General features: G+C 49.8%; 1 protein-coding gene across 1 annotated transcript; it reads right to left on the bottom strand.

Annotated features, from left to right (window-relative positions):
* Nucleotides 1-225: 225 nt before the first annotated feature.
* Nucleotides 226-2,428, bottom strand: mrpl19 (mitochondrial ribosomal protein L19). Its single transcript, XM_035528792.1, has 6 exons — nucleotides 2,326-2,428; nucleotides 1,954-2,074; nucleotides 1,742-1,860; nucleotides 1,515-1,649; nucleotides 1,108-1,289; nucleotides 226-935 (listed from the first exon to the last, which is right to left on the bottom strand). Exons 1-6 carry the CDS (start codon nucleotides 2,399-2,401, stop codon nucleotides 714-716), a joined length of 855 nt encoding a protein of 284 aa, XP_035384685.1. The 5' UTR covers nucleotides 2,402-2,428; the 3' UTR covers nucleotides 226-713.
* Between the last annotated feature and the right edge of the window lie 10,660 nt (nucleotides 2,429-13,088).

Here is a 13,088-nt window from a genome sequence, read left to right on the forward strand (position 1 = left end):
TTGGGAAGTAGGAAGGTGGCGCTGTTTATTTTGAGTTTTGGTTCAGGTTATTGTTGTTTGTTTATATGCGTCACCTGCTGTTTTGGTTCCAGGACTTTATGTTTATTATTTTGGCAGTCATCTCCTGAAGCAAACCACCTCTACGAAATATTTCCTTTTTGTCTGTTCTATCCTTTTCCCCGCCACGGTCCGGAGATCGGGTCGGAACAACACAGCAAACCACAGTCAAATGCCACTGCTGTTTAATAGAGATCCCCAGGAAGATAGATGAGAGAGAGAGAGAGAGAGAGAGAGAGAGAGAGAGAGAGAGAGAGAGAGAGAGAGAGAGAGAGAGAGAGAGAGGACGCAGGTGCAGCTAGCAAGCACAGCAGCATGGGGCCGCCCGTTACCGCGCCCAAGTGCCTGCCCTGCCTCGACACACCATCACGCCTCGAATGAGCCGACAGGTGTGGGCGGAGCACAGGAACAAGAAAAACAACACATGCCTGGACCAAAGTACAGTAAATTCTGTTTAACAAAAACAAGCCAAGTTCAGTCCTTCATCACCATCTGACCACCATCTTTAATCCTTTATGTATCGTGGCCCGACAACTAAAAGCTTTGACACGGCGTGTCTCGCTTGTATAATCACTCCACCCAGAGTCCGTTTCTGTACTTAAACCCACCGAAGGTGGCGCATCCCTCCCCGGGACGGAGCTCACGGCCTGGGTGGCTCACTTGGCGAGCTCCTGCTGGACCTCCTGGTAGATCTCCTTCTCCAGGGTGGAGGTGTCGTACTCGATGAGCATGTCATACTCCCGCCACGGCTGTCCCCACTTCTGAGCGTGCTCCATCTGCTCGGGGGTCAGGTAGAGGTCAAAGCGGATCCCCTGGACGTTGTACTTGGGGCGCTCCCAGCGCTTGGACCAGGGGCGGGGCTTCATCTTCACCTTCATCTGTGCAGAGAGAGAGAGAGAGAGAGAGAGAGAGAGAGAGAGAGAGAGAGAGAGAGAGGAGAGAGAGAGCATGACAGCAAGTATGAAGCAGAGACAGAAAAAAGACCTGTGTCCTCAGGGTCTAAACACCACGTCCAGATGCACCTTCCCTGCCCGAGACAGCGGCGCCCACCTGGTTGACAGGGACGTCCTGGGTCGGGGAGATGTGCACAGGCTTCATGTCCAAGTCGAAGGTGCTGTACTCAGGCAAGGCGTCCCGCAAGTACAGGAGACTGGCGTCGAGCCTCTTCTCCAGCTTCAGGACCTCGATGGTCCTGACGAGGGGACTATACAGATCGTAGCATATCTCCACCCCTGCGGCGCCGATCAGCCAATCGCGGCGCCCGTTGCAGAGCGAACGACCAATGGGTTATATAACTCGCTTGTGACAATTAAATGACACTGGCGGACACCGGCTAACGGATGGGCCGCGAGGTCGGTAGTGACGCAACAATAACATGACGTAACAATAACAACCCTGACGCAACAGCCCCGGTATAAGGGGCAGCCAGGGGCGACGGAGGAGAGAGCACAACTTACCCTGACCGTCGATGATGTTCCGCAGGGTGAAGGTGGCGCCCAGCCCGGCGCCCGAACGCTGGATGCAAATACCCACGAAACGTTTATCGCCGCCGGCCGCGTGGGGGTCCGACAGCGTGACCGCCAGGACACTTCCTGCAGGGGGGGAGGACACGGCCCCGTTAGCATTCGCGGACGGACAGAAACCGGAGAACCGGAGACTCCAAACGTCCGCGCTGCGTCCTCACCCACGTAGAACTCGGGCACGTGCAGCACTCGGCGTCTCCGGACCATGTCCTCGCGCTCCATTCGGAACTTCACCGGATTCGTGCGCTGGCGGGGGGGGATGAACTCGGGACTCAGAAACCTGAAGCCGCGGCCAGAATTCACAACACAATTACACAGTTACGCGACTACAGCCGCCGACCGAGACACTAGCGCGGGGTTTAGGGCGGCTCACCGTCGCGTCGCCGACTCCGTACGCGTCTTGTCGGCGATGACAGGCTTGACCGGAGGGACGAACCTGGGCGGCTGGCCGTCCGAGCCCGCGGAGTGACGGGCCAAAGACGACGAGAACAACCCTGGAAAAGAAACAAAAAAACGGAAAATATGAAGGTAGATAATAAAAATAACCGACCGCCATCACCCCGGAGGTCCTGCAGGCGACTTTTATCGATGTCCCGTTAAGATACCGATGCTAAGCTAACGTTAGCCGTTTTGGCTAGCTGGCTAGCAACACGCCGCTAACCGGTAAGTAACCTCGCCGTGTCTGCCAGCCGAAAAGGATTTTAATTTGATTTAATTTGACCCTCGCTGGTGAGATGTCACGCACGTTCACTCTGACGCCGGACGCTCGTTAACCGGCACGAACGGAGCGCGTCCGCTGCCCTCCTCGCGCATGCCGCCATACTTCACCTCTCCACGCGCAAGATGTGCGCGAGACGGAGGCTGCAAAGGGACAATTCTAACCACAGCGCGCTCGCGCTCTCTCTCTCTCTCTCTCTCTCTCTCTCTCTCTCCCCACGCTCATATATATATATATATATATATATATATATATATATATATATATATATATATATATATATATATATATATATATATAAAATTACATTTTTTATATATTCAGATCAATATATCACTCCCTCTTTCTCTTATATATTATCTGACGTTTCATATATTTTTATAATTATATACATAAAATGTATTTGTTTGTTTGTTTATTACATTTCTTACTTATATTCAGATCAATAATATCTTATCCCATGAACTGACCGTGAAACATTTCATGCAATATTTTCCACAAGGTGTCGCTGACGCCGTGCAATGTTGTCCAAAGAGAAAACGCCCAACACTCTAACGATCCAGTCAAAAATGGTGCTAATCTGCCGTTTCCTTCAGGTTCAGTGAAGCATCCATTCACGCATCTCCCCGTAGTGTCTCAGTCTCTCTCTCTCTCTCTCTCTCTCTCTCTCTCTCTCTCTCTCTCTCTCTCTCTCTCTCTCTCTCTCTCTCTCCCATTCATATTCTTTCTCTCTCTCTCCTATTCATATTCTTTCTCTCTCTCTCTCTCTCTCTCTCTCCCATTCATATTCTCTTTCTCTCTCTCTATTCCCGCGGGATTATTATTATTTTTTTGCACGCTGCATCCGCCCTGTATCTTCACAGACGCGCGTTCACAAGACACCCAAGTGACGTCAGCGCCCCCAAACGACCGCTCCTCGAGCCAAAACCGGGTGAAAGGTGCTCAGGTGTCATACGGAGATATCACGTTCGGTGGCGTAATCCTATCAGTTTAAACGCTTAAACACTTAAACGCTTAAAAAGCCACAGAAACCCTCCACTGCAAGCGCGAAGTCGGTGTGCGCGCAAGTTCTTTTCCCGGTAACCGTTTCGCGCAGAAAATCCCGGGACTCTGGGACCAAGGGGAAGTCCCCTCCCCCAGGTAGCGAGCGCGGAGCTGTTCCGTCCTCCGTACCCCCCACCCCCACCCCCAGATACCCCCCACCCACCCGGATCCCCCCGTGAGGTGGCCGTGAGGATGAGCCATGCGTCCCGGCGTCGGCTCGCTCCTGCTCTCGCGTTTCGGCTCCGGAGAGCGTGAGACACGCCGGTTTCCAGGATGCCCGTCCCGGGTGCTCCCTCCTCGGCCAGACACCGCGCGCTCGTTTTGGGAATAACGTGCTTCACCGTCATCGCCAGGAGCTCCGCGGAGTTCCCAGGTTAGAGAGCGCAGTCGGAACATTCACTTCCACCGGGTCGACTTTTTTCTGTCCGAAAAGCTTCACTGCTGTTGGAAGTTTTTCTTATAATGGTTTCCGCTGTCAGTCTGGGACGGATTCCTGCGGGTTCTGAAACGATCTTTTTGTTGATTCTCCTAAAAGAGATGCGGCTCCTGGCTGGCAGGTGGCCGCCGCAGTCGATCTCCTGATTTAAATACGTAAACCGAGAAATAAAAGTTCGGGACCTTTACGCTTTCCGAGCGCCGGTAGACGTGTGTCGGGACGGGAAAAAAAAACTCCCGATCCCAGCCGCTCCGGTGACGGGTCGTCGGTGGCCTGTCGGTCGGTTTTTTTGCGTAATGCCTCCGGAACGAGACCCCGTGCGTTTGTATTTAAAGATGTCCAAAATGAGGCCGTTTATTATTGGCGCCTTCAGTATTAACAACATTTATTCGTTATTGCTGTGGTATAATTAATTAACGCGTTTCTAACGTAAAGAAAGTTTGGGGTCCAGAAGCCCCAAACTGGAGCCAACGCCAACAGCTGGGCTACGGACATGTGTCCGATTAATCGGAAATGGTGCAGAAGACTCTGTGTGTGTGTTGTGTGTGTGTGTGTGTGTGTGTGTGTGTGTGTGTGTGTGTGTGTGTGTGTGTGTGTGTGTGTGTGTGTGTGTAAAAGTGTCATGGCTCTCCATCTCTCATCTTTTGGGACTCATTTTTGCCGTCTCGAGCTTGTATTTTAACGTCTTGCATGCCGTGAGCCCAGATGTCTTGACCAGCTGTGGAATAGTTGCTTTAGTTGAGTTTGTGAAGTTTTCAACTGCTGTGTGTCTTCCCTAGTGTTAGTGGACATGTCTGAGAACATCTCGGCCCTTCAGGCGGCGCGCAGGGTCCGCGTGCGTGTCAGGACCTTGTCTTAGGCACCTGGAACCGGCATCATTTTGCAAGGAGATCGGGCAGTCTGTTGAATTGATAGGCGCCCAGGCAGGGTGACCGGAGCTTCCGACAGAGACTAGCACGTCTGCCCTGAACCAGATCCCAGAGTGCTCCATGGCACACACTCTCACAGTGGTCTTTGTGTGGAGGAGAGAGAGAGAGAGAATGTATGTTTTTGTGTGTGTGGTGGGGGGTTGATTTTGCTAAAAGAAATTGTCTTGAAGGCTTAAGCTTTGCATCCTTGTGTGTGTGTGTGTGTGTGTGTGTGTGTGTGTGTGTGTGTCGAGAGAGACCCACCAGGGTGCTACAGTGAAAGCTGAGGTTTCCTTTATCTGTTCAATGGGATCTGTGCCTATTAAAGGGTCAAAAGGTCAACTGAGGTCAATCCATTTTTAACACAGTCCACCCCCACAAATGAGTACAGAGTGAACCCCCCCACATATCTGTCCCTCTGTCTCTCTCTGTCTCTCTCTCTCTCTCTGTCTGTCTCTCTGTCTCTCTCTGTCTGTCTCTCTCTCTCTCTCTCTCTCTGTCTGTCTGTCTGTCTCTGATTTTATGGACTAAAATGGAGGAGACTGCTTTGTAGATCATAGTTACTCCAGTGCTTAGAGGTCAGTTCTTAAAAACAGAATGGGTGTGTGTGTGTGTGTGTGTGTGTGTGTGTGTGTGTATGTGTGTGTGAGAGAGTTCCGGAGGTGGAACTCGATACTCCTGCCTTCTGTCCATATGAAAGCTCCTACCAATCAGCCTTCTTCTTCTGTACCCCTTTGCACCTATCCACACCCACACACCCACACACACACCCACACACACACACACACACCCACACACACACCTACACACACCCACACACACCCACACACACACACATACACACACACACACCCACACACACACACACACACCTACACACAACCACACACCCACACACACACACACACACATACACACACACCTACACACACCCACACACACACACACACACACACACACACACACCCATACACACACACACACCCACACACACATACACACACACCTACACACAACCACACACCCACACACACACACACACACATACACACACACCTACACACACCCACACACACACACACACACACACACATACACACACACACACCCACACACACATACACACACACCTACACACAACCACACACCCACACACACACACACACACATACACACACACCTACACACACCCACACACACACACACACACACACACACACACACACACACACAGCAGTACACACACACACATACACACACAGCAGTACACACAAAGCCATACACACACACACACACACAAAACAGCAATACACACACACCCATACACACACAGCAGTACACACACAGCAATACACACACACACACACAGCAGTACACACAGAGACACACCACACACACGCACACAAACAGCAATACACACACACGCACACAAACAGCAATACACACACAGCCATAAACAAACAGCAATACACACACACACACTCCCATTCACACAGCAATACACAGCCATACACAGCCTTATATATATACACACTGTAATACACACATGCCCATACACAAACGCCTATACACACACAGCAATACACACACAGCCATATACACACATACCCATACACACAGCAATACACACACAGCCACATACACAGCCATAAACACACAGCAATACATACACACACACACAGCAATACACACACACACGGCCATATACACACACACCCATAAATACACAGCAATACACACACAGCCATATACACACAGCATTACACACACAGCCATACACACACACCCATGCACACCGAGCCATACACATACAGCCATACACACACATACATATAAACACACAGCAAAACACACACACAGCAAAACACACACAGTAATACACACACACAGACATATACACATACAGCCATATACACACACACACAGCATTACACACACACACAGCATTACACACACAGCCATACACATACAGCCATACACACACACACGCTGTGTGTATACCTGTGTGTATGTGTGTGTGTGTGTTTTGCTGTGTGTTTATGGCTGTCATAAACACACAGCAAAACACACACACATCGCAATACACACAGAGCCATAAATACACAATACACACAGCCATACACACAGTATTACACACATAGCCATATACACACACAAACATACACACACAGAGCCATACATACAGTCACATGCACACACACACCCATACGCACAGCCATAAAAACACAGCAATACACACACAGCCATATACACATACAGTCATATACACACACATCCATACACATACAGCCATAAATACACAGCATTACACACACAGCCATACACACAGCATCATACACACACAGCAATACACACACACACACCCCCATGCACACAAAGCCACACACATACAGCCATACACACACACAGTCATAAACACAGAGCAAAACACACACACACACACACAGGCATAAATACACACACAGCAATGCACACACACCGAGTCTCAGTACATACACATGATCACATGTCTCCTTCTTTGTAACTTAATAAACCTCATTTGAAATAAAATTAGATTTTCACATTTTCACTATAATTTAAAAACATCAGTGCATAACACTCACACATTTCAGCAGCAGGCCTTTTTGTGTTTATATCCACACACACACACCCACACACACGCACACACCCACACACACACATACTTGTGGAGTGGCAGGTGTGTTCTGTCTGCTGTCTGAATACATCTTTATGCCTCATTGTTTTGTCTATAGCACTTGTGTTGACTGTCTAGACTAAACACACACACACGTGCGCGCGCGCACACACAAACACACACTCTCACACCATATGCATACAGGCAATCTCACATTACTATATTTTATTTTTATATTTTATATATATTTTTATTACATATACAGGAAACCTGGTTTTGTCCCTATGACGCACACACACAGCGTCCTGCTTCAGTCCGATCCACTGGGCCACAGGGTTCTGTTGTCGTAGCAACCCCACTAATGACATCACCCCTCCCTGATCTGCGGCTGTGGTTTACTGTTCTTCACACAGTCACACGCAGCAGGCCAGCACAGTGTGTTAGCAGCTCACAACCCTCGTAACGCACACTCCTGACACACACCCATCGAACACACACGCTTCTGACACACTGTCCTGACACACACCCTCCCAACACGCCCTCCCGACACACACTCCTAACACACACCCGTCTAACACATACTATCCTGACACACACCATCCTAACACACATCTTCCTAACACACACTCGCATCTAACACACGCGCCATTACACACACTCGTCTAACACACCCGTCTAACACACACCCTCCTAACGCACACGTCTCAGAGAGACTCTTGTGCTCTGCTGTGTGCTCGAGACTGCTGTGAACAGTAGCAGCTTACTGTAAGACTCTTACAGGACTGTGAAGACTGTGTGTGTGTGTGTGTGTGTGTGTGTGCGTGTGTGTGCGGGAGAGCCAGAATAAACATCTCACACAGGCGGACTGGCTTGTACCTGGCGTGTGTGTGGGGGTGGGGTGAGCATGCTATCACGTGTGCATTTGTGTGTAAAAAAACATCTCGGAATTCCTAAGCAACAGTCCACAGTACAGCTCTAATGGAGGAGAAAACACCTCTCTCTCTCTCTCTCTCTCTCTCTCTCTCTCTCTCTCGCTCTCGCTGTCTCTCTCTCTCTCTCTCTCTCTCTCTCTCTCTCTCTCTCTCTCTCTCTCTCTCTCTCTCTCTCTCTCGCTCTCGCTGTCTCTCTCTCTCTCTCTCTCTCTCGCTCTCGCTCTCTCGCTGTCTCTCTCTCTCTCTCTCTCTCTCTCTCTCTCATATGTAACTATAATCTGAGTGAAGTAACACAAAATACTTTGATTTCAGCTTTCAATGTTTACAGTGTTCCTCTACAGCAGGTGTATAATAGTCTACGGTAGGACTACAGTAGGTTATCGTTTGAACAAATTCACCGTTGAAGCCATGCTGGGAGAGACACAGAACGAGAGAGACAGAATGTAAAAATGGTGCAATTACTGTCAAACCAATAAAGCAAAATCAAACGAAATGAGTGAGAGAGAGACGGGGAGGGAGGGAGAGGGAGAGAGAGGGAGAGAGTGAGTGAGTGAGAGAGAGAGACGCTGAGAGAGAGAGGGGGGGGGAGAGAGAGAGAGAGGGAGGGAGAGAGACATTCTATAATGAAAGGTTAAGGCTGGGCTATTACTGTGAGTCTGTCTGCCTCACTCACTCTACACCTCTCACATACACACACGCACACATACACACCCAGACATATACAGGTGCGTGCACACACGCGCATATACACACACCTGCACGCTTACATGCACGCACGCACACGTGCACAGCGAGGCACCTTGACGAAGCAGCCCGACGTCGTAACGCCTCTTTTGTGGAAGGGCTCCCAACGGGCGTCAGGGTGAGAGTGTGTGATGAATGGTGTAGCCTCCAGCGCAGAGCTCAGAAATCTCCCCTCGACCTCGCAGCACCGCGCACACACCGGCCCGAGGGGCAGCGTGGGAGGGCGCAGGCGCTCGTCTGGAAACACGTGCGCTTATAGACTCAAGGGCAAAGCAGCCGCACACGTGCACGTGTCTGATGTTGTGCACGTGTGCGACATGTTTCCACAAACTCTGCACTTGTCTTCCAGAACATTTTTGAAAATCGGTTCAGGCTCCATTTGATTTTTAACTTAAATAAACTCTTCCTTCAGAACACACACACACGTTTGAAGGTAATTAGATGTGACTAGGTTTGTGATGGGGTTTGTGATAGAGTATCAGCTACTCAGTGGCCCAACATTGCTAGAGATTCTCTTATAAATACTAAATACTTCACATTCTCTCTCTCTCTCTCTCTCTCTCTCTCTCTCTCTCTCTCTCTCTCTCTTTCCTACTTCACTGTTAACTGAGAGATTGTGTGTGTTGTGTGTTTGCTTTTTTAGTGTCTTTCTCTCTCCCTCTTATCCACACACACTCACTCACACACACACACACACTCACACACACACACACACACACACACACACACACACACACACACAGTTCCTGAAAGCAAACCCCAGAACAGACACCTTGTCTTCTGCACTCTCCTCCTTCAACACCTGCTCTCTGTGACACAGAGTTCAAAGGTCAAATGGCCTCTAATGCATCTCTGAATACTTCCTTTTCAGACGTAGTTGGCGTTGCGTGTGCGAGCATGTATGCTTGTGTGCCTGCCTGCATGTGCGTGCGTGTGCATGGATGTGTGTGTATACGTGTGCGTGCGTGCATGTGTGTTTGGACTAAACAAAAATAACCCACGGTAACTTGCGCGCACACGCAGTACCATGTGCACACAAACACACACACTGTGTTGCTTTGTGAATGGTTGGTGTGACTGTAAGAATTAAACCTAAGCTCCTTTGGCGTGTGTGCGTGTGCATATGCGCGTGTGTGCGCGCGCATGTGTGTGTGTGTGTGTGTGTGTGTGTGTGTGTGTGTGTGTGTGTTTGGGTATATACACAAACGTGTACACACTAGATTCTACTATCGAAGTAATCCAAACCCTCCAAGTATGTTTTCAACTATATATATATATATATATACACACACACACACACACACACACACACACACACACACACACACACACACACATCTAAACCAAGGAACATGGAAAGTTCCAGAAACACGCAGGACTGACAGAAGAGCTGGGAAAGATGTGGAAGGTGAAGGCAGCTGTGGTTCCCGTGGTAACCGGAGCACTAGGGGCTGTGACCCCCAAACCGGGAGAACGGCTCCAGCAGATCCCAGGAACAACATCCGAGCTCTCCGTCCAGAAGAGTCCTGGGGACGGCTGAGATCCTACTCAGGACCCTCGAGCCTCCCGACGTCTGGTAGAGGACCGCCCGGGGGGATTAATTTTCTTCATATGTGCGTTTGTGTGTGTAGCTCAGCGGCTTACACCACTGATGCTGGTGCAGGAGTTGTGTCTCCAGTTTGGTCCCTTAGGCGAGTCTCGTAAAATACCCGCCTACCTCGTTAACAATGAGTGTGAAACAAGAGTCACACCGGCTTGGACGTGTCCCAGGTCAGCAGGGTCCAGGGGACATACGTCTCTGTCTCACTCTATACACACACTTGAGTAGTTCTTAATGTTGTTTTCTTTATTAGCACTGGGACAGTATCATGGCAGTTGACCTGCCGGCACTGCTGTGGTCTGTGTGTGTTTGTGGAATAAATCCGCTTTCTTGCTCTCTGACACTCACTTTCTCTCTCTCTCTCTCTCTCTCTCTCTCTCTCTCTCTCTCTCTCCCTCTCGCACACACACACAGACGCACACACACAGATTTAGAGCAACCAACCATTCTTGTTTATTTAAGTCTCTTTATTCACTCTGGATTTCCCTTAAAGCTATAAATGTACCTGTGTGTGTGTGTGTGTGTGTGTATGTGTGTGCGTTGATGCATGCACCGCCAGGGTGTGGGCCCATTTTCTATGCGAATTTAAGAATGGTGGACATGTGTGTGTGTGTGTGTGTGTGTGTGTGTGTGTGTGTGTGTGCGCACACGCTCCCCTCATCATCCTAAGCCCTAGCCTGTAATTACTGTAATTCAGCAGATCTTTGGGCAGGGACACACAAGCTTGGATCAGCCGCCGCACTGTTCTGAGACCTGCTGCACCTCTGTGAGACTAGACATTAAATAAATAACTTTACAAATAAAAACCAAAACAAACACAAGTGAAACACCTGCGTGAGCTAAACCGGAATACAATGAAATAAATGTTAATGGTATTATGAATGGTGATAATCATGAGTGTGTTCTCTGATCATAGGGCAGTTTGGTATAAATGTTTCTCTCTCTTCTGTGTGGAGAGATCCACAGGTGTGTGTGTGTGTGGGGCGGGGGGTCCGAGGTGACCCCCCCCCTCTCACTGACCTGTTGGCTCTCCAGTTGTCTGATGTGTCCATGGGTTAGTGGACATCAAGCGCACACACACACACACACACACACACACACACACACACACACAGAGCTAACCTTCCACATCAACATGAAATATGAGCCCTCGCTCTCCTCCTGCATTCCATCTGTGTGTGCATGCATGCGTGTGTGTGTGTGTGTGTGTGTGTGTGTGTGTGTGTGTGTGTGAATAGCTCTGCGGAATTGGGAGGAATTTACTCCTGAGTGCTCTCCACCAATCACAGCGCAGCATCATTTAAACAGAAGGAAACCCTGACACAGAGTAATTCCCTCTTACACACACACATGTGCACACGCTCATGCGCATGCACACATGTGTGCACGCTAAGGTACACACATGCACACGCCAGTTGTAGATATGTATCTCTGTCCATACGTGTGTGTGTGTGATTGGAAGACAGGGGTCTTGTCCCACTGACACCTCCTGTGGACACACCCCTAAAGTCCAAACCAGGGCAAGGCAAACCAGTAGCCCACACACACACACACACACACACACACACACACGAGCCCATGCCTCACTGCGGGCCACATTTCTCGCTGTTTAACTTCATTATATGTTGTTGTTTAAAGAAGCGAATGTCCACGAACCCGTTGAACAAGACAGAAGTTCAAAAAGGCAGCTGTTAATGTCATGACGAGACAGACAGCCGTCCAGTGTGAGACAGGGGTTCACTGTGAGACAGCCGTCCAGTGTGAGACAGGGGTTCACTGTGAGACAGCCGTCCAGTGTGAGACAGGGGTTCACTGTGAGACAGCCGTCCAGTGTGAGACAAGGGTTCACTGTGAGACAGCCGTCCAGTGTGAGACAGGGGTTCACTGTGAGACAGCCGTCCAGTGTGAGACAGGGGTTCACTGTGAGACAGCCGTCCAGTGTGGCACAGGAGACCAGTGTGAGACATCTGTCTAGTCTGAGACAGCCAGCAGATTGCAAGGCCTGTGAGTCCCATTAGCTCAAGTAAATCAGCTCACTGATGTCAGATCAGCTGTAGTTCTCTAGTGCAGACAGCTGGACAGCCACTTCACATAATTAAAGTTTATCTTCACTCTGCACATGACCTGCTGCCATGACAACACCATCTGTGTGTGGTCCCTTTGGGTACAGGGCTACATTCATTCTCACACACACACACACACACACACACACACACACACACACACACACACACACACAAATGTTCTTTTTGGACCATTTCTGTTGTCGCGTTTTTGAACAGTAACGTGTTTTCTGAAACAACACCGTGTCCTGTGGGTCAGCTGCCACCCAGTCAGCAGCAGGGCAGCGACCGCGTGGGTCGGGTCGGGTCGGGTCGGGTTGGGCGAGGCCGAGACACAGCGAGGAGGCAGCGGAGTGTCACCTCCACACAGGGAGTCGCACCTCAGAGCTCAATATCATTACGATTAGTTAGTTAGTTACGATTGTGTG

This window comes from Electrophorus electricus, chromosome 8 (assembly GCF_013358815.1).
Source record: "Electrophorus electricus isolate fEleEle1 chromosome 8, fEleEle1.pri, whole genome shotgun sequence".
Taxonomy (NCBI): Eukaryota; Metazoa; Chordata; class Actinopteri; order Gymnotiformes; family Gymnotidae; genus Electrophorus; species Electrophorus electricus.

What these genes read in the sequence shown, in the direction of transcription:
- mrpl19 (XM_035528792.1), bottom strand. Translation starts at nt 2,401, where the DNA reads ATGGCGGCATGCGCGAGGAGGGCAGCGGACGCGCTCCGTTCGTGCCGG. An exon ending in CGTCCGGCGTCAGAGTGAAC is followed by an intron (nt 2,075 to 2,325) that starts GTGCGTGACATC and finishes TTTCTTTTCCAG; the next exon opens with GGTTGTTCTCGTCGTCTTTG. An exon ending in AGGACGTCCCTGTCAACCAG is followed by an intron (nt 936 to 1,107) that starts GTGGGCGCCGCT and finishes CTCTCTGCACAG; the next exon opens with ATGAAGGTGAAGATGAAGCC.